Source organism: Haliotis rubra, unplaced genomic scaffold, assembly GCF_003918875.1.
Source record: "Haliotis rubra isolate DU_JTF1 unplaced genomic scaffold, ASM391887v1 Scf519, whole genome shotgun sequence".
In the NCBI taxonomy this organism is placed as follows: Eukaryota; Metazoa; Mollusca; class Gastropoda; order Lepetellida; family Haliotidae; genus Haliotis; species Haliotis rubra.
In genome coordinates, this window is record NW_025767212.1 from 621,485 (window position 1) to 648,817 (window position 27,333).

A 27,333-nucleotide genomic window follows, 5' to 3' on the forward strand; every position below is an offset into this window, starting at 1 on the left:
AAGGTTTGACTTGGCTAATGATGACGACCTGACGCGGCTAATGGTGACGACTTGGTTAGGCTAATGGTGACTACTTGACTTGGCTAATGATGACGACTTAGTTAGGCTAATGGTGACTACTTGACTTGGCTAATGATGAAGATTTGACTCGGTTCATGGTGACAACTTGACTCGGGTAATGGTGACGACTTGACTAATGGTGACATCTTGACTCGACTAATGGTGACGACTTGACTCGACTAATGGTGACGACTTGACTCGACTAATGGTGACGACTTGGTTAGGCTAATGGTGACTACTTGACTTGGCTAATGATGAAGATTTGACTCGGTTCATGGTGACAACTTGACTCGGGTAATGGTGAAAACTTGACTAATGGTGACATCTTGACTCGACTAATGGTGACGACTTGACTCGGGTAATGGTGACAACTTGACTAATGGTGACATCTTGACTCGACTAATGGTGACGACTTGACTCGACTAATGGTGACGACTTGACTCGGTTAATAGTGACGACTTGACTCGGCTAATGGTGACGACTTGACTCGACTAATGGTGAAAACTTGACTTGGCGAGTGATGCAGCAGCGACTCATGGTGTTCGGTGAATGTCCAGTAGTGCTGGGACGGGTCCAAATTTCCCACCCGGGTATCCGAGCCCCTATTACCCAACCCGACCAGGGTACCTGTTATAACACTATATATAAATTGCGAGTTATTCCCCTTCAATAAATTCAGTCATTGCCGAGATTAAGAATCCGTCGCATCAGGCACAAAGAGAAAATGCATTTTGTGCTCAGTGCAGCTAAGTCACAAAGGAGGGGGTACGTCATCGATGTGGAAACATCTGGACAACGAACATCTCTCCGTAACAAACCAGGAGCTACAAACAACTGCCGTTCCGACAACCTACAGGCAAAATACAATTGAAGGTACGAATAAAAAGTGTATGCCATTAAGCTTACAAGTAGACAACGTCATGTAAAACAAGTTGACCACAGCGGGTCCGCGTAATGTGATGGGTACCCGGGTGCAGCTCTTTATCCACCCGTCCCGGGTATCCGGGTTACCCGTCCCAGCCCTAATGTCCAGTGACTGACATTTCGGCTGGACCCTCGGCGTGACGATTGTCATTCAGCCAAACTCCATGCGACCTGGTCATGCGTTGTTCCTTGAAATATCATACTAACGATGTGTTCTCTCACGTATATGTCACTGTCCTACGGTTTGGTGTGAATATACTGTACATTGGTCCTTTGATACCCCTATCTGTGTAGGGTCTTGGCCGGCCAGCGCACGTTTCACTTCAGTCTCAAGCTCCACTCACTTGGCTCATTACTCGCCAAATTGGTTTGGTCGTATTTGGGTTATGTGTGGCTTGTGTCGGGTTGGTTTAGGTTATGTGTGGGTTGTGTTTGGGTTATGTCTGGGCTGTGTCGGGTTGGTTGTGTTGTGTTTGGGTTATGTGTGGGTTGTGTCTCGTTGGTTTGGTTTGGGTTGTGTCGGGTTGGTTTGGTTTGGTTGTGTTTGGGTTGTGTCGGGTTGGTTTGGTTGTGTTTGGGTTGTGTCGGGTTGGTTTGGGCTGTGTCGGGTTGGTTTGGTTGTGTTTGGGTTGTGTCGGGTTGGTTTGGGTTATGTGTGGGTTGGTCGTATTTGGGTTATGTGTGGGTTGTGTCGAGTTGGTTTGGTCGTATAATTTGGGTTATGTGTGGGTTGTGTCGGGTTGGTTTGGTTGTGTTTGGGTTATTGATTCTCAATTATTTTATATACAATTCTGGGTTTGGACCGAATAGTTCGATTATCAGTATGGTACCGTTTGTTTTGTTTTGAGTTTACATGAGAACCTGTTTTGTTTATGTCCATCATCCGCAATTTTTATAATTGAAAATAACATTCCTCCAGCAGTTGTGAGTACAACCTGTCAAGTTGACTAGTTTACTGTCCATTCGATCAAAACTCACTCTGGTACTCATGTTAGTGTATAAAATGGCCTACTGTATAAATGTATACATTGTACTGCTTTTTCATTTATATGTTTTAAAATAACCTACATGGACACAGTTATATTTCAATAAACAGTTAGAAAAGTGTCGTTTTTTCATGGGTAAATTTTGAAACGTGATATGAAAAAAAACCTAGCTCTCATATACAATCACAAAAATCTCAACGACGTACAATATAAATAATCTCAACCAATGAAACAAAGCACACTCTACCCACGTACTCCTTACCCTCAACCCCCAAATCCCACTGATATCAAACGGTCCGCACTTAGTGTGCTACTGAACTTCCGTGACGTCCCCTGCCTGTCACAGACTGCACAGCACCACTTGACATGTGCATATCCCCGACTTTCCGTCACTCATGGGACTACCGGATCTGCAAACAAATTCAGTTCAAAGATAACATCAAGACAAGTGGTTTCCTGTGCAGCCGATACGTTTAGGTTCGTTTTGCAACGCCACTTGAACAACGTCATTGCTTTTTATAAACGGTATCCCATAGCGAGAACTAAAGTCTTCTTTTTAAACATCTACGTTAATTTCTTATTTCACTCGACGCAAAATACTGTGTCCTGCAGTTACTGAAAATGGCCGTCTATAAGTTTTCAATGGCATGAAGCTTGCAGATCGCACTGAAACAAATTCGGGCGTAACCATGGTTGCAAACATAAACACAATACATCCTGTCCATTTCACTATATTCAGCCAGTCTTGGAATTTTGCTTCAAACAAATATTCCCCATCTCTTACATAAACATTTATACGGGGCGGTGGAGTAGCTTGGTTGTTAAAGCGTTGGCTCGTCACGCCGAAGACCTGGGTTCGAGTCCCCACATGGGTACAATGTGTGAAGCCCATTTCTGGTGTCCCCCGCCGTGATGTTGCTGGAATATTGCTGAAAGCGGCGTAAAACCCGACTCACTCACTCACATAAACATATACAGATACTTAAAAGAGATCGGACAGTTTCGGGCTGGAAGTAACCCACATTTGTCGTAAGAGGCGACTGCCCGGATCGGGTGGTCTGGCTCGCTGACTTGGTTGACACGTGTCATCGTATCCCAACTGCTAAGATCGATGCTGATGATATCAATCACTGGATTGTTTGGTCCATGCAGACCATCACATGCCGCCGTCGAACAGCTAGAATATTGATGGGCACGGCGTTAAACTTAAATTAGATATTTGTTTTGTACATATCATTTTGATCACATTTGGCCACCCCTTTTTTCTCTCTGAAATTGTAGGAGGCTATTGTTGATTGTTTAATATACACAATGTAAACCTTTTCATTGCGTTTTACAGTATTTTACAGTGTAAATCAGATGTGGCAAATCTGTCAGTTAACTGAATCTAATGTTCTCTATGCTTTAAATTATAACATACTAGTGTATGTTCGACTCTATCGTTTATGACAAGGCTGGCTCATAAGTTACAACAGTTCACCCTTGTTTGAGCATTTAAACGAACAAAAAGACCTTTTATGTTATATCAATTAATATGTCTATAATTTGCGATTACTCTTCTAAATAGACGTCTGTGATGATATCATATCCGATAACTCAAGATAAAAGCGGTTTTGCAATGGTTTCTATCAAAACTTTTCATCAGTCGTTTTTTTCAATTCAACATAACACACAAAACATAAAACTACGCATTCTTCAGTGATACATGCATTATCAAAATTGTAATTTTCGTATTATCTCAGGATTTGTGAAATCAGTGTCATGGTAACCCGCCAGGTTTTTATAAAGAATATTTGTGTGCACGTACCACACTGAAACAGACATAAGACCCCCTGGCTTGTCGAGGGAGATCGTTTTTAGCGCACGAATGAAGCTTGCTCTGAAATATTGATTTGACATAAAATCATACTCTTGAATAAGCAGGGCCGGCCTTGTAGCACTGTATGCGAGCAAGTCGATGTTCGACTTTTACGAACAAATTAGCGGGTCTCACCCTTCAGGGCCTGCTATTTTATACCTTCTGATGAGGTATGCCGACATAATCTAAATAACCCACGTACGCACACACACACACGCCGGGATTATATTTCGAGGTTTATCAGCGCCATGTCGTTGGTTTCACCATCGTTGTTAACGTCTAACGTGATTAATATATACAGTTTTTCACTGAAGATATATATAAACTGACGGACAAAACAAATTAAACACCTTTGTTAGATGTTGGCTACAAATGAAATGAACGAGAAATACTTTTTTGATGATTATGTATTTGAATACAATTGTGTTTGGGGTCTGAAGTTGGCAGTGCTTTGGAGACTGTTCGTCTCATAACGTCTTGGTGACGTAATGTTTTGGTCAATTACAATATTCAAGTGTATTTTTTCTTTTGCTGCCGGTTTCTGTACTATCTTAAAGTAATACTGATAACACTACATTATATATATTTCGGACTCATATTTCTACTCAAGTTTCGCGCTGACAACCCTGTGGAAAGCAAAACTTTATTATTAAATATGTTATTAATTTGACGAGTCACTGTAACGGTTGTGTACATATCTGGCCACGAACTGATTTACTAAGGAATTACAATTCTCACTTGAAATGTTATAATAAATCTTCGAGTTCACATCCCTCTGGCGGGGACACAAAACTTTATTAGCCAACTACTAGTATTCTTTTGGAAGTGGAACGGCACATGTCTAGCACAGACTAAACTAAGGCAATTGCAAGAGCCTAACGTTCGCATTTGATAAAAATGTCAATTGATACGTGACAATTTTCATTCAACAGAATTACATCGATCATGATTACAAATTCTATTACTACTATTACTACTACTACTACTACTACTACTACTATTACTACTACTACTACTACTACTACTACTACTACTACTACTACTACTACTACTGTCACCAACATCACGACGACGAGCCACATTCACTATACATCCGCCTTTTCTGATACTATATCAAGTATTAACATTGTGCATTGATCGTTAAAGAAGATATAAATGCTTATCCTCATTTTCTTGACAAACGCAAAGTTTCATTTTATCCAATCATATGCCCGAGCCGGTCGTTGCTTCGGATCCACGATCACGTGATTAACCCGGAAGTTAAATCAAGGGGAGGAGGAAGTGCACGGAAAGAGGGTTACACATTGCCTTATCGGTATTTAAACTTCATTTTATTTATCAAAACCTTGTAATTGTTTGCTAATTATGCTGTTATATACACGTATATTTTGTTGTAGCTGTTTCACTAATTTGTTTTTAATTTTGAGGGTTGTTCTGGACGTGGGACTTTGTTATGGTGGAAATAAGGAAGCACTTGTCCGACTCACAATTCTGACATTTCCACTCCTCATAAGTCATAGATTATCGCACGTGAATCATCCTTAGGGTAACAATACGGTTTCACTTGTGGAAGTAGGGCATTGTTTAACAACAACTAAATTGTGATTAAAAGTTGATATTATAGTAATTATGCTTTTAATATCAGTGTATGGTTGCACCTCAACAAATCACCATGTTTTAATGATTTCCTAATATTTCCTTAAAAATCTGCCGTTGTGGATTGAATGGTTTACAGCACAGTTCTTCATCTCTGATAGACATTCCAAGAAAAATCTATTCCAATAAAGCATCAATATATATCCATAACTTAAATCATGTTGATCACTTATCTGTTACCTGATATTAATTTTAAATCATTTGGCCTTATTGGCCTTATTATTACAATGCCGACCGGTAATTAGATCCTGCATGGAAAATGTGTTGGTGCATATAATGTTGCCTATTAACTAAATTATGTACATTGTAAATTCATGCACCAATATTGCTGTCAGGGTGTTCAATTGGGCATGAGCGGCCTTGCCATCAGGCATGGCTGAGGTGCATGTAGAGTTTACTCTGCAAAGTACCTCTTATCTTTGTTGTTCTAGGATCAACAAGTTGGGTTTGAATGCAATATGTGCTTCCCTTTAGTCTTCCATCCCAATTCAAGCTTAAATGTAACTACACGTTATAACTTAAATAGAAGACAAAGCAGTGTTAAATTAAAACAAACTCCCTCACTAATGATGTTCCCTTACATCTATTATACTGAAATATAAGTAAAAATGAAATGTTCCAAGGCAACACACAGGTAATGTAACTTGATTAACAAGAAGCTGAGGATTGTTGGCTTTGTGTGGCTAGATCAAGGGCACGTAGTGTATGTTTTAACTTCATCATGTCCTGGTTGTGCTGTTGTCAGATCATGTGGAAGGCTGCAGCTGGGAAAAATGTGCAGGTCAATGTGGCGGATGATGATGACTGGGAGACAGACCCTGACTTTGTGGTGAGTCATTGTTGGTATTAATGATAGATGCAGACTTTGTGTTAATAGATATGGGCATATATGGTGTTTGTTGTCCATCAGACTGGATAATATCTGGTATTATTTGTAGAAATGTCAGGGCAACCTGTTGTGACAATGTAATGGTTTACATTCACTCTTATCAGCTGACTACGAAAAGCTTTGGCATTGTCACTTTTACTAGTCAGGTAACTTCTTGCATAATCAGAAACCATGGCAACAACAATGACAAAAACTATGCATGTGATCTTTAGTTTGACATTTTCTCCCCAGAATGACGTAAGTGAGCAGGAGCAGAGATGGGGTGCAAAGACGGTGGAAGGGTCCGGACACCAAGAGTCCTTGGAGTGAGTAAGAAGGGAATTGTTAAACAGATAGGCGCATGTGCTGTAATCTGTTGTTGAGAGGGATTCTGAACTTGAATAGTGTGTTTTATATTCACCAAGTTTGCCGAGTAGACCATTTCATGATTTTGTTTACTATCGTGCCCAAATTTAGATATATGGCGTTCAGCTTGGCAATAGAAACATCACAACACCATGTATCCCATGTTGCATATGATCCTGTTTGACTACTACTGCTACTAATACTATTAATACTATGGTGGGGTAGCCTAGTGGTTTAAGTGCTCACTCATAATGCTGAAGTCCCGAGTTTGATTCCCCATAGTGGTACAACAAAGTGTGCAGCCTATTCCTGGTGTCCTCTGCTGTTATGTTACTGGAATAATGCCAATCTGTGTAAAACTATACTCACTGCTACTACAGTCAGGCCGCGTTAATCCGAACACTTACGTTTTTTATCAAAACCATTCGGATAGTGAAACGTATGGACTACTGACACGAACCATTATGTACACCACTACATTAGAGTTACTTCCCCTTGACATACCAAGACAAGAGCAGAACGTATACGAGGTTTTGATGGTGCCAGTTGCGTTTGCACAATGAGACTTAATGATAGATTAAAATCACAAACTAACGACATGTTCAACACAGAAGTGTCACCTCACTTATCAATTACCATTGAAGTTTACCGGTGAAGATCAGCGCTAATCAATGGTGCTCACGAGGTAAGTGGATTATCCAAACCTTTTTGACGTACCGCTGGATTAATGAAGCAAAACCAAGCGTAATTAGCTTATACGGTACCGCTAATTAACGTTCAGATACGGAGAGTGAAGCACAGAATTAATGAATCAACAGTTAATGAGTTTACATAGTAAAGAAGACTGGTTACAGCTAGTTACTGTTCAGATATGGCGGGAATCGGATTATCGGGGGCCGGACTAACGCGTCCTGACTGTACAAGTAGATTTGTATCCACTCTCACACTCTGTCACCCATGTTGACAAAGGTAGACAATACCATCAACAGTCTATAAACTCTTTTGTCTTGTTCAGCTTGAAGAAACTGAGACAGGAGGTACAGCATGATGACAAAACTGTGAAGAAAGCAGAGTTTGAGAAAGGGCCCGAAGGCATCATACGGATATGGTGGATCATTTGGAGTGCAGGAAGACAGGATGGACAAGGTATGCTGGGAAATTTGAGAGTTGAGTTGGAAATGGAAAGAGCAGAATTTGACCTTGACTTTGTTGGTATATATTTCTTGGGAATATCAAGATATTCCTCGGTCGGATATACACGGTCCTCTCCTGTCACACCGAAAAAACATTGAACAGGTACAGTTAAGTGATGGTCTGGATGGTGTAGTTGTGGAGATCTATGATAAAGAGGATTAGTCTTAGGCACTGTCCTTCTCTGTGGTTGTTCCCCTTTGATGCTGCAGGATGTCATCCATTCTTCCAGTGATTTATCTGGGATTCTAAACAGGATTCTAAGCCTCTCACTCTTTTGTGGTACTGTTATTATTCAAATACAAGTTTCTGTAAAAGCCATAACATTTCTTTACTGTATGAATATGAACATGTACTGGAAAATTTGTAATTCCAGTTTGGGAATTGCTACAGCCATTTGTTCCGACACTGGGCCAAATATTGACCTTGGAGCAGATCTAACAAAAAAATACCCTTCACCAATGTGATACACCAACTACATCTCAGATATTCCAGACACAATATTTTTGAAAGCAGAATTAAATCACTACTCGTACACCCCTAAAGTGTGTTCAATGATATTTTGTTCCCTGTTTTGTCCATAGTCTGCTGTGGGCCATGACTACCAAGAGAAGCTGTCCAAGCACGCTAGCCAGACAGACGCTGCCAAGGGGTTTGGTGGCAAGTATGGTGTCCAGACTGACCGGAAGGACCAGGTTTGTGCAGATGCTTGTCAACTTTGTATATCACTGTCAAACACATAAAGCCACCATATAGTTGGAACTTTACTGATTGCTGCGTTAAACAACGTACAATGCAATCATATTAAATCAAAGTAGATTGTGTGAATGATGTTTGAACGAAAAGAAGAAAGATTTAATTTTTGACTCAATTAGTTTTTATTTACAGACACAATGCACAGAGTCATTTCTTTATTCATGGGCCACTTCTAAATCATGTACAGAACAGGCAGACAGCCAACCTTTAGAGAATAACCCACGAGGTACGAGTGATTAGGTGAAATATGTCCCGAGTGAAATTAATGTTCACTGTCCCGAGCTTTAGCGAGGGACTTGAACATTAATTTCTCGAGGGACATATTTCACGCAATCACTCGTACCTTGTGGGTTATTGTTTTTATTACCCATTCTGTAATTGAACTGAGAAACCAGTACTTATGAACTCAAAGCCGCACCTTGTTATGTGTTTACAACGTGATCAGCTGATCCGTATTAATGCGCAGAGGAAACCAAACGGCTCACGCCTAATGGAATCGCATACGAGCCCCAATATAGTACTGTAGAAAACGGTATGAAAAACAACACAATTCCTTTTTCTCAAAATCCGTTTCATGACGATTTTATTACCCACACACCCCTGAAAAGATTAAGTTTATTTTTAACGAGTACACTCGCATATTTAATATTTAGTCGTAGATCGCAAATGTGTAGCCTAGATCTACTCGTGACAGAAAGTGGGTGGCTGTGGTTGGATACAAAACAGCAAAAACCTGTCAATTTTTTTCAACGTTAACTGATACAACAGTGAAAATCTGCAAGAGAAGAATAAAACGCAGCAATGGTGAACTTTTTTCTAAGAAGACGGTTCACAATTATTAACGTTTGTCAACATTTTGACTTTGACCTAGTTTTGGCTCGCGTCAGTGTCCTTGTCAGGAACGATAACTCCAACTTTAGTCCGAGTCCGAGTCGACAACAGGCAAAATACGCCTTTTCGGTGCAGGTGGTTGGTTGAAAGAAGAATCATTTGAAATAGTGAAGTTGAATACTCCACCGTAAATTGGACCAGAAAAAAGAGTATGAACAGCATGGATATCATGGGAAACTGAATTCATCTGGGACATGACTGATAGGGACTGATTCGACTGAGGCTTTGGTGCATTTTGTAGGCAAGGGAGAGACAGGCCTGTGTCACGTGGTGTGGAATCACAGTTGGACGACAGAAGTCTGTTGATGTTTTGGTGTTGTTTTTCATTCATTGTGGAATAACTGTTGATGGATTGAACGTTTTTGTGCCCTGACACTTGCATGATCTGGTGAGCTTTGTCAGACAAAGTTTGAATCATGCGTTTCCTGGCGCTATGGTTTGTCAACCGTTTGTCATTAGAAAGCCCTGCTTTACTTGCCATTGTTTTCATCAGAGATCCCAGTTTATTTCTGCCAACCGGTTGACGTTTAAACCAAGTATTCCCGGTTCGTACCCCAAACTGGGTGTTTGTTGCCAAATAGAATGGATGATCATCATTGGAGAAGTTTAGTGGTCTCAAGGCACGGTACGACTTGTTAACAGCGACTGGACAACACAGATCCCCAGGTTGTGTCCATGCTTTAGGAGCAAGATCGCGAGACTGGTCACCCTGACGGGTTTTGACTGCCGTTCAATATACTGGAGATATTCTCGGTTCTCTGAATCAACTTTTAGTGTTACATCACCCCATTGCATACGCCTGTGCGGGGTCGCCGATCTCAAGCCAAAATAAACTGTGTTGTTCCACTATAATGTGTTTAAAATGGAATCTGGCGTGCTGGTGCCTAGTTGGCCACATTCACGGAGTTTCTGTTATTCAGTGTCGGATACAGAATCAGCACGGAATGGTAGGTTTCCTTTACCTTGTTTTTTTAATGACTTGAGTTTTGATTTCAAAACCTCCCTCAGTTTCATGAAATGCATTGACTCGGCTAACACATGTGAGTACCCATTACGCTTCAAATAGCGTTCAACGCTACCCTATATTCCCCGGGGGAAGATGGTTCATACTCCGAACCATCAGATTTTCTTGCCGATATGAAAAATTTACACAGGATAGTGTTCAGTTCATGGGTGGCAATGTCTTCAAGTTGTCTTGGATCATTAAGACTCTTGCGAAGAAATCTATAAACAAGATTCATGTCCAATTTTGTCTTTTTCATTGTGTTTTCGTTTTCGTTCGCAGCCAAGAAGTTATCAATGTCATGGTCATAAACAGGAACAAACCTGTCAAAAGTTTTGTTTTCAATTGGGGGGTAAAAAAAATCATCTTGTAGCAAGTCATTTATGACACTCTGGGGCAGGTGGGGACTTTGGTGAGAAGCTGACTCGCTCGAGATTGTTTCCGGCAACACTTTCAGTCTGTACCTTGCAACTTGCATTTCTCCATATTCCGTGTTTATCACATACACGTGAAAGGAATTAAGCGGTTGTGTTATTCTTGTTACACGTCCTGTAATGTCTCCGTCCACCTTGACCAGGTCATTGACTTTGATTGGCATTAACTGGGTAGCCATGTTTGTTTACAAAGATGACTTTATGATTATCAATTTTAGACATTTTTTTATTACAAAACATGTTAAGTAGACGACGCTGTATTGTTAATGAAGTATGAAATAAAACATTAAATTAGCATCAAAATCGAAATCCTGTATGTTGTTTTTGTTCTGTTTTTACATCTCGAATAAGTGCGATTACATCACGGTCAATTTATCAATGAATCGATGAAACTTTATGAATGAACGTAGTGTGTGAAAGTAGTTCCGGCATCCAATGAAACTGTACAAATATACGATCAACCAATCAACGTCGAGAATCACTAAATTGCACACTGTGCAAATATCAAAAAGATATTACACGGGATCTCCTCACCCGTATGGGTAATAATAACATAATAACCCCCTAATCATTATAGTCAGTGTGTGCATGAAGATGTGAAATAGTACTGGCAATCCATGTATCAGAGAGGTCATATTTAGAAATTGTTCAAAAGTGATCGACATATTTCATGTCACTGGTGAGCGGCGACACATTATGCAAGGATTAATAACAAAAACAGCAAATCGAATCTAATGTAGTCTTTCAGTGGCATTTAGAAGTTGTACATTGATGTCCAAGATATTTTTATGGATTAAACTTCTTTGTAATTTCTCTCACGACGTTTCGAGACCATTCCAGGTCCCTTCATCAGGTGAACTGGCAGTTAGGACTATGACGTCGTCACTATGACATCATAACTGGGTTTTGACGTGACAATGCAAGTGACATCACAGTACACTACTATTCTTTTTGGAAAGCCTGCTATCAAGTAACTTTTGTGTAATTAGCAGTTGTTGTGTATTGACAATTCAACTTTCAACTCTATTATTTAGCATGAATTTTCAAACTCACTTATACAGTACTCTCCCTAGTGTACTGTGATGTCACTTGCATTAGTCCTAACTGCCAGTTCACCTGATGAAGGGACCTGGAATGGTCTCGAAACGTCGTGAGATAAATTACAAAGAAGTTTAATCCATAAAAATATCTTGGGAATCTAATGTACTTTTAAAAATGTTTTAAAAAAGGCATACCGGGTTCTGACAGTTTACAGTCCATATGACATTGCAGGAGACCCTGAAATGTTAACAGGAATACTTGGGTGGCTAATGGCAAATGGGGATTGGTCATCTTCACAAAGTCGTAACTCTATTGACCCATGCTCCCACGGCTAATGACAGCCTCTGTGGTCTACTGGATAAAACGTCTACTTGTCTCACCAATAGAGGTTAAAAGGTGGTATTTGTTGTTGCCCTGTCTGGCACTATTAACGTGATTAAGGGATGAAACGGGTCTGGTCGGCTTTAAGTCTGATTTCAACTTAATTGAATTTTGGTGTGAGGTAGCTCTACAAACTGGAAATGGTTTTGACAAGTATTATAAGCCCACTTCCTTAAACAAGCGTAAATCTATTTCGGTGTGAAAGTGTAATAATCGTGAGTGCACCATTTTCACCATCTAGTCTCACATGCCCTCAGTGAGATTGTGTTGATCTTGTGTTTCAGTCTGCAGTGGGATATGAATATGAGGGTAAAACTGAGAAACATGCATCAGCCAAAGGTAGGTATCAGTTTAAGTTCTTGAAGGTTCATGGAAAATTGAAACAGTTATCTACTTTTTCAGCATATGTCTGTCCTATTTACTACCTTTGCTTTTGTGCCCTTTTGAGTGCCTGAAACTGTTCATTATGTGCTCAAAATCCCATTTTCACCTCATTTACACAATTATCTGATCGTAATATAAAGTTTATTGGACTCTGTCCTGCTATGAATGGTTCAGTGTACTGTCTAGATGTGGTTAAGTTTAGGTCTACATACTGTTGGTCACTCACCGTCCACCCAATGCCCACCTACACACTCCCCCACTCACCCCCTAACTCACTTGTTCACCCATGAAGATCCAGATTAGAATTGGTCTTCAGCAACCCATACTTGACCAATGGTATCGGGATCGGACGGTAAGGCTCACTGATTTGGTATTCCAATTTCGAAGATAGATGCTCTTTGTAGTGATCACTGGATTGTATTGTCTGGTCCCAACTGCTGTCATAAAGCTGGAATATAGCGGAGTGTGTTGTTTAAACGAGATCACACTCACTCACTCACTCACTCACTCACTCACTCACTCACTCACTCACTCACTCACTCACTCACCCCTTGATGTTTCAGATCACTCTAAAGGGTTTGGAGGGAAGTTTGGTGTACAGAAAGACAGACAGGACAAGTCCGCTTTGGGCTGGGACCACCAAGAGAAGCTGGGGAAACATGAGTCACAGACAGGTGAGATGACAAAAGATATAAAATATATGTACAACATGTAATGCTTGGTGACTGCTTGTCATGTAGCTGCATCAGTCTCCTTGACATGCAAGAAGCAAATTATATTTTTAGTGGGCAAGTTGAAACAATATATCTTTTGGTGTTTGATGTCACTATGACCTTAGACCTTATGTACTACTTTTTATTTAATTTTTGGGAAATTTTAAATATACATGTCAATGGTACCATAGTTCCAGTGCCCATAGCAACTATGTTTTGCAAGTATAATGTACTGCTTAAAAATGTCAACGGCCATTCATATGACAGCATGCCTAATCAACTGTAATAATAATGGCAATATGGAACAATCTGAGGATCCTCAGTTTGATTTCAGGTGCATATTGGGTATTCATTCTGCTTTTGACATATACTTCCTTTCAAAAGTTTAGATTCACTTTAAACACTCACTGTATGTTATTGATATATATTTTGTTACATCAAAGATTGATTTCTCAACTAACTTGGGAGAACCAACTGCAAAGCTTATGCAGATGAACTGCACAAGGATCATGCATCAAATTGCTGAAAAGCATGTGCAAATATGGTGCATGTGAACAGCTGCGTTTTGGTGTAAAGTTTTGTTAAGAATTTGCCAATTTTCACTGGATTTTATCATTTATTGAACTCATGACAATAATCTTTTCAACTGAATTTGTTTTACAATACATCAGTTTATGTGTTGACAGTACTTAAACAGTAAGGAATCCTTTGCAAAATTTAGTTTAGAACAGTTGCCTGAAGTAAGTGGCTATATTTACACTAATGAGTCTAATCTTTTGAAAGTATATGTTCAAGAAATGTTTGAGCAATTTTCAGAGCCTTATGGCTAGATATTTTGCTGATAATTGATAACGTCTAATGTTCTCAATCCAGATTACTCCAAGGGTTTTGGTGGCAAGTTTGGAATCCAGAAAGACAGACAGGATAAGTCAGCTGTGGGCTGGGAACACAAAGAGAAGGTGGAGAAACATGGCTCACAGACAGGTGAGACTAGTAGGGATTGTCCATGGGGGGAAGCATGGCTCACAGACAGGTGAGACTAGTAGGGATTATCCATGGGGGGAAGCATGGCTCACAGACAGGTGAGACTAGTAGGGATTATCCTTGGGGGAAGCATGGCTCATAGACAGGTGAGACTAGTAGGGATTATCCTTGGGGGAAGCATGGCTCGTATACAGGTGAGACTAGTAGGGATTATCCATGGGGAAGCATGGCTCACAGACAGGTGAGACTAGTAGGGATTATCCTTGGGGGGAAGCATGGCTCACAGACAGGTGAGACTAGTAGGGATTATCCATGGGGGAAGCATGGCTCACATATACAGGTGAGACTAGTAGGGATTATCCTTGGGGGAAGCATGGCTCTGTATACAGGTGAGACTAGTAGGGATTGTCCATGGGGGGAAGCATGGCACAGACAGGTGAGACTAGTAGGGATTATCCTTGGGGGAAGCATGGCTCGTATACAGGTGAGACTAGTAGGGATTGTCCATGGGGGAAGCATGGCTCACAGACAGGTGAGATTAGTAGGGATTATCCTTGGGGGGAAGCATGGCTCATATACAGGTGAGACTAGTAGGGTTGTCCATGGGGGGAAGCATGGCTCGTATACAGGTGAGACTAGTAGGGATTGTCCATGGGGGGAAGCATGGCTCACAGACAGGTGAGACTAGTAGGGGTTGTCCATGGGGGGAAGCATGGCTCACAGACAGGTGAGACTAGTAGGGATTATCCATGGGGAAGCATGACAGGTGAGACAGTAGACAGGTGAGACTAGTAGGGATTGTCCATGGGGGAAGCATGGCTCGTATACAGGTGAGACTAGTAGGGATTGTCCATGGGGGTTGGCTCCAGACTAGTAGGGATTGGGGAAGCATGGCTCACAGACAGGTGAGACTAGTAGGGATTATCCTTGGGGGAGCATGGCTGGCAGGTGAGACTAGTAGGGATTGTCCATACAGGTGAGAGGTGAGACTAGTAGGGGTTGTCCATGGGGGGAAGCATGGCTCGTATACAGGTGAGACTAGTAGGGATTGTCCATGGGGGGAAGCATGGCTCACAGACAGGTGAGATTAGTAGGGATTATCCTTGGGGGGAAGCGTGGCTCATATACAGGTGAGACTAGTAGGGGTTGTCCATGGGGGGAAGCATGGCTCGTATACAGGTGAGACTAGTAGGGATTGTCCATGGGGGGAAGCATGGCTCACAGACAGGTGAGACTAGTAGGGGTTGTCCATGGGGGGAAGCGTGGCTCACAGACAGGTGAGACTAGTAGGGATTATCCTTGGGGGGAAGCGTGGCTCGTATACAGGTGAGACTAGTAGGGGTTGTCCATGGGGGAAGCATGGCTGAGATACAGGTGAGACTAGTAGGGTTGTCCATGGGGAAGCATGGCTCAGTATACAGGTGAGACTAGTAGGGATTGTCCATGGGGAAGCATGGCTCAGTATACAGGTGAGACTAGTAGGGATTGTCCATGGGGGAAGCATGGCTCAGTATACAGGTGAGACTAGTAGGGGTTGTCCATGGGGGGGAAGCATGGCTCACAGTGTACAGGTGAGACTAGTAGGGATTGTCCATGGGGGGAAGCATGGCTCGTATACAGGTGAGACTAGTAGGGATTGTCCATGGGGGGAAGCATGGCTCGTATACAGGTGAGACTAGTAGGGGTTGTCCATGGGGGGAAGCATGGCTCGTATACAGGTGAGACTAGTAGGGATTGTCCATGGGGGAAGCATGGCTCACAGACAGGTGAGACTAGTAGGGATTATCCTTGGGGAAGCATGGCTCGTATACAGGTGAGACTAGTAGGGACTATCTTTGGGGGAAGCATGGCTCGGAGACAGGTGATAGCGACTCACACTTATTGCCTTGATTGCCACTCTCACTTATGGCCTTGATTGATGCTCACACTTATTGCCTTGATTGCCACTCACACTTATGGCCTATATAGCCACTCACACATATGGTCTTGATAGCCACTTACACATATGGCCTTGATTAATGCTTATACTTATGACATTGATAGCCACTCACATTTATGGCCTTGATAGCCACTCACACATATGACCTTGATTAATGCTCACACATATGGCCTTGTTTCCCGCTCACACTTATGGCACATACATATATCACACATACCCAGGTAGCATGCCATCATCGGCCCGACATTGGCCCGGCGTCGTGTGCATTATCGGCCTGACGTCGGCAAACTTCATGGGGCCGAACAAAGAACATAAAACAAAGAATGGCAGACATGTAATCAACACTCTTTATTATTTTTTTTTCAGAAAACGCATACACTTTTCGATATTATTTCAGAATCTTCTTCTTTGGTTTCGATTTTATAAATTTTTCTGAAATAAAGAAAAAAAATGTATAGTAAGTTTATTAAATCAGTTAATGAAGTCTTCCAGCACCTATGTATATGCAAGTGTTTGATGGACACCAGCACACAATGGAAAATAATGGAAATCCTTGAATGCCTAATTTGGTAATAGTATCAAATCACACTGAATAGCAACCACTACCCCATCACTCTTGTTGGTCAGAGGCTGAGTGCAGGTAATCCATTTTTTGCAATAAAAAGACAAAACGTCAACAGCAAGTATATAGACAATGATATTTAACAGATGCACTTACGTTTACTGATTCACAGCTCCTGGATTATTTTATGTAATCCTCAATAAATCCATCACTTCTGTTTGTATCGGCCGTAATTCTTGTGTCTCATTTTCGCCCTTGCTGCAACGAAAATAACAATGTTCCACATTATAACAAGTTACAAATTGAACTAGATTCCCCAAGCATATATAAATCTAGTTAGTCCGATGCTGAAATTTATTGTGTAAAGTTATGGGGGTCAACATGTGTAGATTTAACACCAACATGTATATTTAAGTTAGGTTAGAAATAATTCTGCCCCTTTACAACAAACATGGATTACTGGACAGCGCTTCTATACATTCTAACCTGGAATACAAACTTGAATTGATATATTAAATAGCTATTGTAACTAACTACTAGATTCACGTCTTACTCGCGGAACAGTTACTGCTGCAGTATGATTTCGTTGCAAGTATTGTGACCAAAATGTTTCTGTGAACCAAGTAAACCATAAGAAATTTAATTGGTCTACATTTCCTGAACAAAGACTAAGTAAATTTGAATAATTAATACTGTATCATGAAAATGCATGGTGATCGAAAACTGAATGAACATTGCCGAGGTCCAGTCATCGCCAACGCCCCGTTATAGCGCGGTAAACATGTTTGTTTCTGGCTCTCGTTTAGAAGGTAAATATACATATCTGAAAATGATAAATTGATTCGTTTGGGGAAAATTGAAGAATACACAATGTAAACACTTTACTTTGATAATATAGATCTAGCCTTTTACTGAAAATAACGTGGGAATGTTAGACAAGCAAAACCACAACAACCATGCAGATGATCAACATTTAGTTTAGTCAGTGTTACGGTAATTTACCAAGTATGCTTCGGTCATTTCTGACTGAACATTCATTTTAAATAACATACTTAGACTATGACAGTAACTAATAGCCCACAGTCAGGTCGACCAAAAAGTATTTGAATACTTTTGATTCCCCATTTTCGTGTTATAAGGTTGATGCAACCTTTCCCACCGACTGAAGTGAGCGAACTTTTCATAGCTTAAAAATTTGATAGTAAGTTGTAATGTTAAATTAAGAAATATATATTTCAGAAATAACAGGGAACAAAATTAATGACGATAAGTGTCACTGGCTTGTGAGCTGTGCATACGCTTACTAGATCGAAAACCGAACATAATAGCAACAAATGTCCACCTGACATGAACTCTGGTTAAGAACATACTGCTTGCCATTGATAGCTGAATAAAATTTTGTATCCAACATAAAATTAATATGGTGCAAACTCCCTTAGGTCTCCTTCACAACAACATACATAATACCTTCTGTTGGAAGCCTAAGAATCTAAAAGATCGTGTACGGCTGCTCAGAACCTCGCGATTTCTGAGTAGCACGATCGAGTGAATATCAAAATGTACATAAACATAACAACAACCGGGCAGTGACTGTAAAGGTAACTTACTGCAACCGAGGTCAGATCGATGATACAGTTCCATTTGTTGATGCACAATGACATTGTTGTACCTTCCTCGATAAACTTCAACTAAAATGGCGGGTGCGAAAATATGACGTGAACGTGTGACGTCATTCTGATGTCCTTTCCCGTGGTAACATTTCTTTCTTCATGAACAACTTTTGAAAAAAACAATTAATGCTTTTAAATAGTTGAGAGAATTGTTCTAAGATTGTGACTGTTTTGACGAAAATATTTTTGATAAATCAGTTTGAAACCTTATGAAAATGTTATGTGTTAGCTAGCTGGGTTACATTGGCCCGCTGTCGGCCCAGCGCTGTTTAACGATGCCGATATTAGCCGACGTCGGGCCGATGATGGCACGCTACCTGGGTATTGCCTTGATTGCCACTCACACATATGGCCTTGATTAATTCTCACTCTTATGACCTTGATTGCCAATCACCCATATGGTCTTAATTGCCACTCACACATGTGGCCTTGATTGCCACTCACTCTTATGGCCTTGATTGCCACTCACACTTTTAGTCTTGATTGCCACTCATATTGATGGATATTGATTGCTGCTCATACATGGCCTTTATTGCCTCTCACACTTATGGCCTTGGTTGCCGCTCACAGATATTTCCTTGATAGCCAGTCACACATACAGCCTTGATTGCCACTCACACACATGGCCTTGATTAATGCTCACTCTTATGACCTTGATTGCCACTCACAGTTATTACCTAGATTGCCACTCACACTAATAGCCTTGATTGCCACTCACACTTATTACCTTGATTGCCACTCACACACATGGCCTTGATTAATGCTCACTCTTATGACCTTGATTGCCACTCACAGTTATTACCTAGATTGCCACTCACACTAATAGCCTTGATTGCCACTCACAGTTATTACCTAGATTGCCACTCACACTAATAGCCTTGATTGCCACTCACAGTTATTACCTAGATTGCCACTCACACTAATAGCCTTGATTGCCACTCACACTTATTACCTTGATTGCCACTCACACACATGGCCTTGATTAATGCTCACTCTTATGACCTTGATTGCCACTCACAGTTATTACCTAGATTGCCACTCACACTAATAGCCTTGATTGCCACTCACAGTTATTACCTAGATTGCCACTCACACACATGGCCTTGATTAATGCTCACTCTTATGACCTTGATTGCCACTCACAGTTATTACCTAGATTGCCACTCACACTAATAGCCTTGATTGCCACTCACAGTTATTACCTAGATTGCCACTCACACTAATAGCCTTGATTGCCACTCACAGTTATTACCTAGATTGCCACTCACACTAATAGCCTTGATTGCCACTCACACTTATTACCTTGATTGCCACTCACACATATGGCTTTGATTAATGCTCACTCTTATGACCTTGGTTGCCACTCATATATATGGCCTTGATTGCCACTCACACATGATTGATGCTCCCACATATGGCCTTTATTGCCACTCACAAGTTTGGCCTTGTATGCCACTCACACTTATGGCCTTGATTGCTGTTCACAACTACGTTCTTGATTGCTGCTCAAACTTACAGTCTTGATAGACGCTCATGCTATCGCCAATAATTCCCAACATGTTTTAATTGCTGCTGGGCACAACACTCTCCCATGCTACAGATCACTGAATGGTCACACTAGATTATAGTCTAAAAATCTTCTAATGCCATCTGTGGATTTAATAGCATTCACTCATTGTCTTACTGTGGCATGTTTCAGATCACTCTAAAGGGTTCGGGGAAGTTTGGTGTACAGAAGGAGAACATGGACAAGTCCGCTGTTGGCTGGGACCACCAAGAGAAGCTAGGGAAACACGAGTCACAGACAGGTAGGTCAGCAGGAAGGGCAGTACGCCTCTGTTCACCAGCAGTTAGGGGGTACCTGGTAGGATGTGATTTTTACCCTTCTAATTCCCCACAGGCAGCTTGGGTTGTATACTCTCTGGCAAGATGAGAATAAAATTTGAGGGCACATTGATCCATTAATGAAGATCTGTCAACTTTTGTGATCAGATTATGGTATAGTTTTGGGAAAATGACTGAATAAATTGATTATATCATTGATATTGTTAACTCTGGACTTTCAGTAATTGTCAATGTGACCACGTTTCAGATCACTCTAAAGGGTTCGGAGGGAAGTTCGGTGTGCAGAAGGAGAACATGGACAAATCTGCTGTGGGCTGGGACCACAAGGAGAAAGTGGAAAAACACGAGTCTCAGACAGGTACTTGTCCCACAGTGGATACATTTATGGCCCTCAGATGGGGGAGTATTTCTGATTGAGCCATTGAACGCCTGGATGAAGTTAAACATCAGTTGTATGTTTTGCATCTGTTTAGTTTCCATAGAAACTTGTTTGACATTGTCATAATGTCATGTAATGCAAGGAAATATTTGTTGTGGAGCTGCAACGAGTCTTGTCAAACTATCACAACATTTTGCAATAGTTGATACTTTTTTGTATGTATGCTACCATGGAGCAGTTGTGTTTTTATTTGATAGCAATGCCATTGCAAAACCCTCGAAAATTGCACATCTGAATTGTCAACCCAGCTATGATGTACCTTCATGTGGCCCTTTTTCATTTCAGAGCATTTTCTGTTTAGTTTAGGAAGCTAAATGATCCTAGCTATAAAATGCTTCTGGAAAAAGCACACCAAATTAAGATCTAATTATAAACATGACCATCACAGCATGCAGTGTGAAGAAATGTCAGGATACTTAGGACCATTTATCTGCAGTTGCCATGACAATTACGAAAACATAAAAAGCATACATAAAAGTGTAGTATTTTTGAAGAATTATGACTGCATTTGCCCTTTTTTTTGGATGCGTAGACTTTCAATGTTAAAATGCTATTGTTAAAGTGATCATTATTAATTTGAATTGCTTGCAGATTATTCCAAAGGATTTGGTGGGAAGTTTGGTGTTCAGAAAGACAGACAAGATAAGACTGCAGCTGGTTATGACAGTATTGAGAAGACAGAACTTCATTCCTCCCAGGTGGACATGAAGAAAGGCTTTGGGGGGAAGTTTGGTGTGGAAAAAGACAAGATGGACAAGGTACGTTCAACTGTTGTAATGTTATAAGAAATATCTCACTTCAAAGCTTATGGGGGCACAGTGGTTAAATGCCATAACATGCCAATCAAGTACAGGTCTCTGAGCTTTGAAGGGCATGAGTAGCACAGTCGCCAGTTCTCTGTGACTTACCCCTACGCTCACCAGAAACCTATAACCATGGGCCCTCATACCCTTTGTGGTGTCATGGTTTACAGAGGTCGTGTTTTTGATCATGGACTTGATTCCTGGTAGTCTTTGACCGTTCTTCTGCGTTTGTCAATGCCATACCCATTTTTTTCCAAAGTGGTGAAAGCATAAAGACTTTGGTGTAATGGGTGAACCAGTTGTCGTTTTGCTTTGCAGAGTTTCCTCCCTTAGGTGTGTCAGACGCCTGGGATCATAAGCATCAACTCCAAGAGCATGTTTTTAGCTATGTCAGTACTGTAGCTGCTTGGTTTCACCAAAGTAGTTAGAGACCTGTATTGCTCTTAACACATGTCCGCCCGGGAGAGCGGAAGGTCGCGGGTTCGATCCCCGACCGCGTCATACCAAAAGACGTTAAAATATGGTACTTGTTGGTCCCTGCCTGGCGCTCGGCATTAATGGGTACAAGAAGGACTGGTCTGCTCGGAGTCAGTATAATGTGTCTGAGTGGGGTATTCATGCTTCACTACGGCATGGTATCTCAGTGGGCTAGCACTATAAAACCAGCTTCAGTCTGGGCTAGTACAAGCAGCCGCACATACACATACACACGCATGCACGTCGTCATATGAGCGAAATATTCTCAAGCACGACGTTAAACCCAATTTCACCTCACCTCATCTTAACACATGAAGCTAACACTCCTTGATACCACTGAAATACTATTCAAAATAATGAGTCAACCTGTCAACTCATGTTCTGCTTTCATTTATATTTTTTTCTAGTTTTGTTTATTCACTTCAGTTGAATACAAACATCAACTTTCCGAGCCTTTAAGTGAGAGACAACACACATAAAAAAGGCACACATACATATTCAGTTACATTATGTGCTTGGAGTAGTAGACTAAGTACGAGATTGTGGAATCACAGTGACATGCAAGTACTGCATCATTGTAAGATAAAGTCATAACAGTGACAACGCAGGTGATATTACATCCCATTTTCTAATAAATGTACCCATGTTGATATTTTTCGAAGAAATATATTTTTCAGTTTGATACACGCCATGCTTTCATTTTTGTTCAAAACATAATAATGAATGGCATTGGAAATGTCTTTATCATTATAGGGCGGTGGGGTAGCCTAGTGGTTAAAGCATTTGCTTGTCATGCCGAAGACCCGGGTTCAATTCCCCACATGGGTACAATTTGTGAAGCCCATTTCTTGTGTCCCCCACTGTGATATTGCTGGAATATTGCGAAAAGCGGCGTAAACCTTAATTCATTCACTCACTGACTCTTTATCATTATAAAAGTTTGACTATTTCCAGATGGTCTACAGGGCCATGGAGTGACCATAATTATCCATTTTCTAAACATTATGAATTTCTTTCTTCAGAATGCGGGTACTTTTGAAGATATGCAAGGTGCTTCCACCAGTTACTCAAAAACAAGAGCTGATTCAAGTAAGTCGGCATCTGCAGTAGGCTTGTATAACCTATCACCATCCAAATGTGTGTTTAAGATGGGATAAAGAAATAGTTATTGATTAACTGACAGGATGTTTGGGGCTGCTGGCTGATACAAGTACAAGACACCTATGGGTGAGAGTGTTTTCGCAGCAACATGTTGTGTGAGACGACAATGAATTTAGAGATCGAGCTGGTAGACATGATGAAATGTGCATTTCCTTAATGAAATAGGAATCATGTAGAACCTGTGTCACTTTTCTGTGACATTGACCTAACAGGCTGCGATGAAACAGGAAATTATTAAATGAGGTTTTGAACCAGACAATCACGTGACCTTGGATGTTTCAGGTTCTGAAGGTGCTAAGAATCTGAAGGCCGGTTCGAGAACATGGCCAAGGCTGGGGAAGAAGAAGGCAAGAAGAGGGCTGAGGAAGAGAGGGCAAGGCGAGAGGCGCGAGAAAAGCGAGAGCAGGAGGAACAGAAGAAACAGGTGGAGGTAGGTGAAGCAGAGTTACCTCCCTTTACTTGCGGCATTTTTTTTAATTTTGAGATAAGGTGAAATAGGGTTCAACTTCGTGTTCGAGATGGTCTGAAAGTTTATTCCCAACGTTATGTGACATATAAACCAAGATTTTCCCTGATGGTAGCTATCCATTTCTTCAAACTAGCAATTGATGTATCACAGATTACCTTTCTGCGAAACATGATTTTCACTTACCATTCCTTTTTGTATTGTTATCTCTGCATTGTATGAAGATGGGTTTAAACTTTTGGTTGCTCCTTCGTTTTCAGGCTCGTCTTGAAAAGGAGAGGTGGCAAGATGAAGAGACGCGATCCCAGGAACCGGAGCCAGAGGTAGAACCTGCTGTACAGGAACCGGAACCAGAACCAGAACAGGAATATGTTCCTGAAGATGTGTACAATACTGTTGACAACTATGAGCCAGATGATACGTACAACACGGCAGAAGATGTTGCTGCGGCAGTGCCGGAAGAAGAGGATGTGTACAATGACGCCAGCCCTGGTGGTGGAGACACAGGCATCACTGCTGTAGCTTTATATGACTATCAGGCTGGTGAGTCTCCTAAATCAGTCCAGTGGAGTCACATGATAATACTTCACATTTTCCCTGTTGGGATTCCAACCTGAGAGGGGTGGTGGGGTAGCCTAATGGTTAAAGTGCTGAAGACCTGGGTTTGATTCCCCACATGGGTACAGACAGTCTGGTTCAGACTCGCTTATTGACAGACCACTGTAATATAGCTGGAATATTGCTGATTGTGGGATATAATAATTATAAACGAAAAAAAAAAAAGGAAATCCACTTTGGAATAGGTTACCAGTGAGTGAGTGAGTTTAGTTTTATGTCACACTCACCACACTGAAACCAGCATGCTGCTGCTGCTGCTGCTATGGAAGGATACAATATATGGATGAACAACCTCTTTATTACATACTGCTGTTATATCCGTGTTTGTCTTGTTTTTCAGCTGATGAAGATGAACTCAGCTTTGATCCAGAGGATATCATTACTAATATTGAAAAGGTATGTATCACAGTTTGTTTGGTTTGTATGTAAAGCTGCCATCTGGTTCACTCCATACCTTAACTGAGAAATCTAAAGTTCATCATTATCACAACAACTTTGTTTTTCAATATTTAATGACATCACAATACAGCAAAACAATGCTACTTTCAGATTGACGATGGATGGTGGCGAGGTGAATGTCATGGGAATGTTGGCCTGTTTCCTGCAAATTATGTTGAAGAAACAAAGTGATCTCCCTTTGAAATGCTGAAATTGTTCAATTTATTTGTTATGGTAGAAAACAAAAACTAATACAGCAATTACAATGAAAGATATGATCAAGTTCATTTCAGTGTTATTATTTCAAGTCCATGTGATTTTGTCACTAATATCAACAGTTATTTTCATAAGCTTTTTATACAGTTTGATATCATATTTATACACCATAGGCACAGATGGACTGGTGGCCTGTAGCATTGTAATTCAATATGCAGAGTTGCATACCTTTGCCTTGCCAGGATCCATAGCTTTGTCCGTGTATAACGTAGGTCTAACGGTGTTTGTGTTTTACACCTCAGCGGTAAGCATCTATTAACTGTGTCAATTCTGGCTCTCCTCTCATATTAAGCTGACATGCTTGGTTGTAACTGAACTACATGCGAAGCGGCACTAAACCTAACCGCTTCATCATGGCAAGAAACTGAAACCAACAAGGGTGAAACCCAGAAAACAAACAGGGAAATTGCCATGTTTTGACTTAATTAGCTTCACTTAATGTTGATGTAAGACAAAATTTGCAGAATCTTATCAGAACTACTTTTATGGTGCAAAACAAAAACGTATTTATGAGCCTGAACCATTCATCGTGTTACGTCTGAGAGCTCAAATACATTGTCAAAGCTTAACTTCAGATCATAAACAAACAGATGCCGTGATAGAAATGCTACTGTTGTAATTCTCACAGTCAAATAATGAAGTCATTTTGTACAGGAGATTTGCGTTTCTAGATGTTTTGAATTGTTAACTCAATCATGAGTGAATTTATGATTAAAGCAACATCAGTATATCAAACTATACTTCTCATCAAAAGTTTAGACTCACTATCGTAAATATAGCCACTTACTTCAGGCAACTGTTCTAAACTAAATTTTGCAAAATATTCCGTTTAGAGTACTGTTTACACATAACTGATGTATTGTAAAACAAATTCGTAACGTTGAAAAGATTATTGTCATGAGTTGAGTAAATGATGAAAATCAGTGGATATTGGCGAATTCTTAACAAAACTTTGCACCAAAACGCAGCTGTTCACATGCACAATATTTGCATATGCCTTTCAGCAATTTGTTTCATGACCCTCGTGCAATTCAGCTGCATTTGGTTTGCAGTTGGTTCCCCCCAGTTTGTGGAGAAATCAGTCTTCGATGTAACCACATATATATATACACATAACATATTGTGAGTGTTTTAGGTGAGTCTAAACTTTTGAAGAGAAGTATATTAAAATTCATGTGAGGACCTAAATTTGATGTTCTATATTTTGTTCGGTTTGTAGCACGATGATGGTCCTTTCAGTGAGAGTTCTGATAAAGATCAGTCATTTTATTCTTCATTTCTTGGTGTCAGTGACAAGATTTTGATGACAGTTTGAACAGTCCTTCTGTACCGCGCCCAAAGTGTGAATGATGAAATTAATGCATTTTCAGTATTAGCGTGAGTGTATGTTACCATGGTAACAGGGCTGTAACAGTCTGCGAAAGGATCCAGTAATTGTATCTTGCCACTATTCATATATCGTATGACAAGGTCATGTTATAAACAGCAGTAGAAAATAACATGTTATGAAGATCATTTTCATTAAATATCACATCTTTTACCCAATGATATGTCTCTGCAACAGGAACAGTCTTATAAAGTCTGTTTATTTGACTTCAGTACCTTTAAAATGAAGTCAGATGATATGTTTTGAACTTAAATAATGCAAAAGTCATTATATTGTGGTGGATGGGTTTTTTTAAACCCCATCGTCCCATTTTGGCAGCCAAAAGGGAAAACAATAGAGAAATATTTGTTTTGTGTGCTTTTCTACTCTTGTTGATATCAGTATTTTGGAATCAAGGTGGTAAAGAAATGAAGCCAAATTGTTTCAGAGAGCAGGTATCTTTCATTTCACTTGGGGTTGCGGTGGGGTAGACTAGTGGTTACAGCATTCCCAGGTTCGATTCCCCAGATGGGTACGATATGTGAACTCCATTTCTTGTGTCCCCTGCCATGATATTTCTGGAATATTGCTAAAAGCAGCGTGAAACTAAACTAAACTCACTCAATCATTTCACAAGGGCAGTGATGTTCAGGTAAAGTTTCACCTGTCACGCCCTTCTCCGGAGGTTTTGTCAGATTTTCTCTCAGAGAGATAACTTGCAGGAACAGTTCTAATGTTAATGTGGATAAATGTACAATACGATGGAAGTTGAGTTTA

General features: G+C 40.6%; 1 protein-coding gene across 1 annotated transcript; it reads left to right on the forward strand.

The window, feature by feature from the left end:
- Positions 1–4,996: 4,996 nt before the first annotated feature.
- Positions 4,997–26,011, forward strand: LOC124292489 (src substrate cortactin-like). Its single transcript, XM_046729580.1, is given in 19 exon segments — positions 4,997–5,143; positions 6,230–6,313; positions 6,605–6,678; positions 7,734–7,797; positions 7,799–7,864; positions 8,494–8,604; positions 12,700–12,754; positions 13,363–13,473; positions 14,386–14,496; positions 20,367–20,382; positions 20,384–20,475; positions 20,760–20,870; positions 21,543–21,709; positions 23,254–23,320; positions 23,675–23,698; positions 23,701–23,822; positions 24,119–24,401; positions 24,817–24,872; positions 25,026–26,011. Coding segments are annotated over 18 exon segments (1,692 nt in total). The 5' UTR covers positions 4,997–5,143; positions 6,230–6,232; the 3' UTR covers positions 25,107–26,011.
- The last annotated feature ends 1,322 nt before the right edge of the window (positions 26,012–27,333 follow it).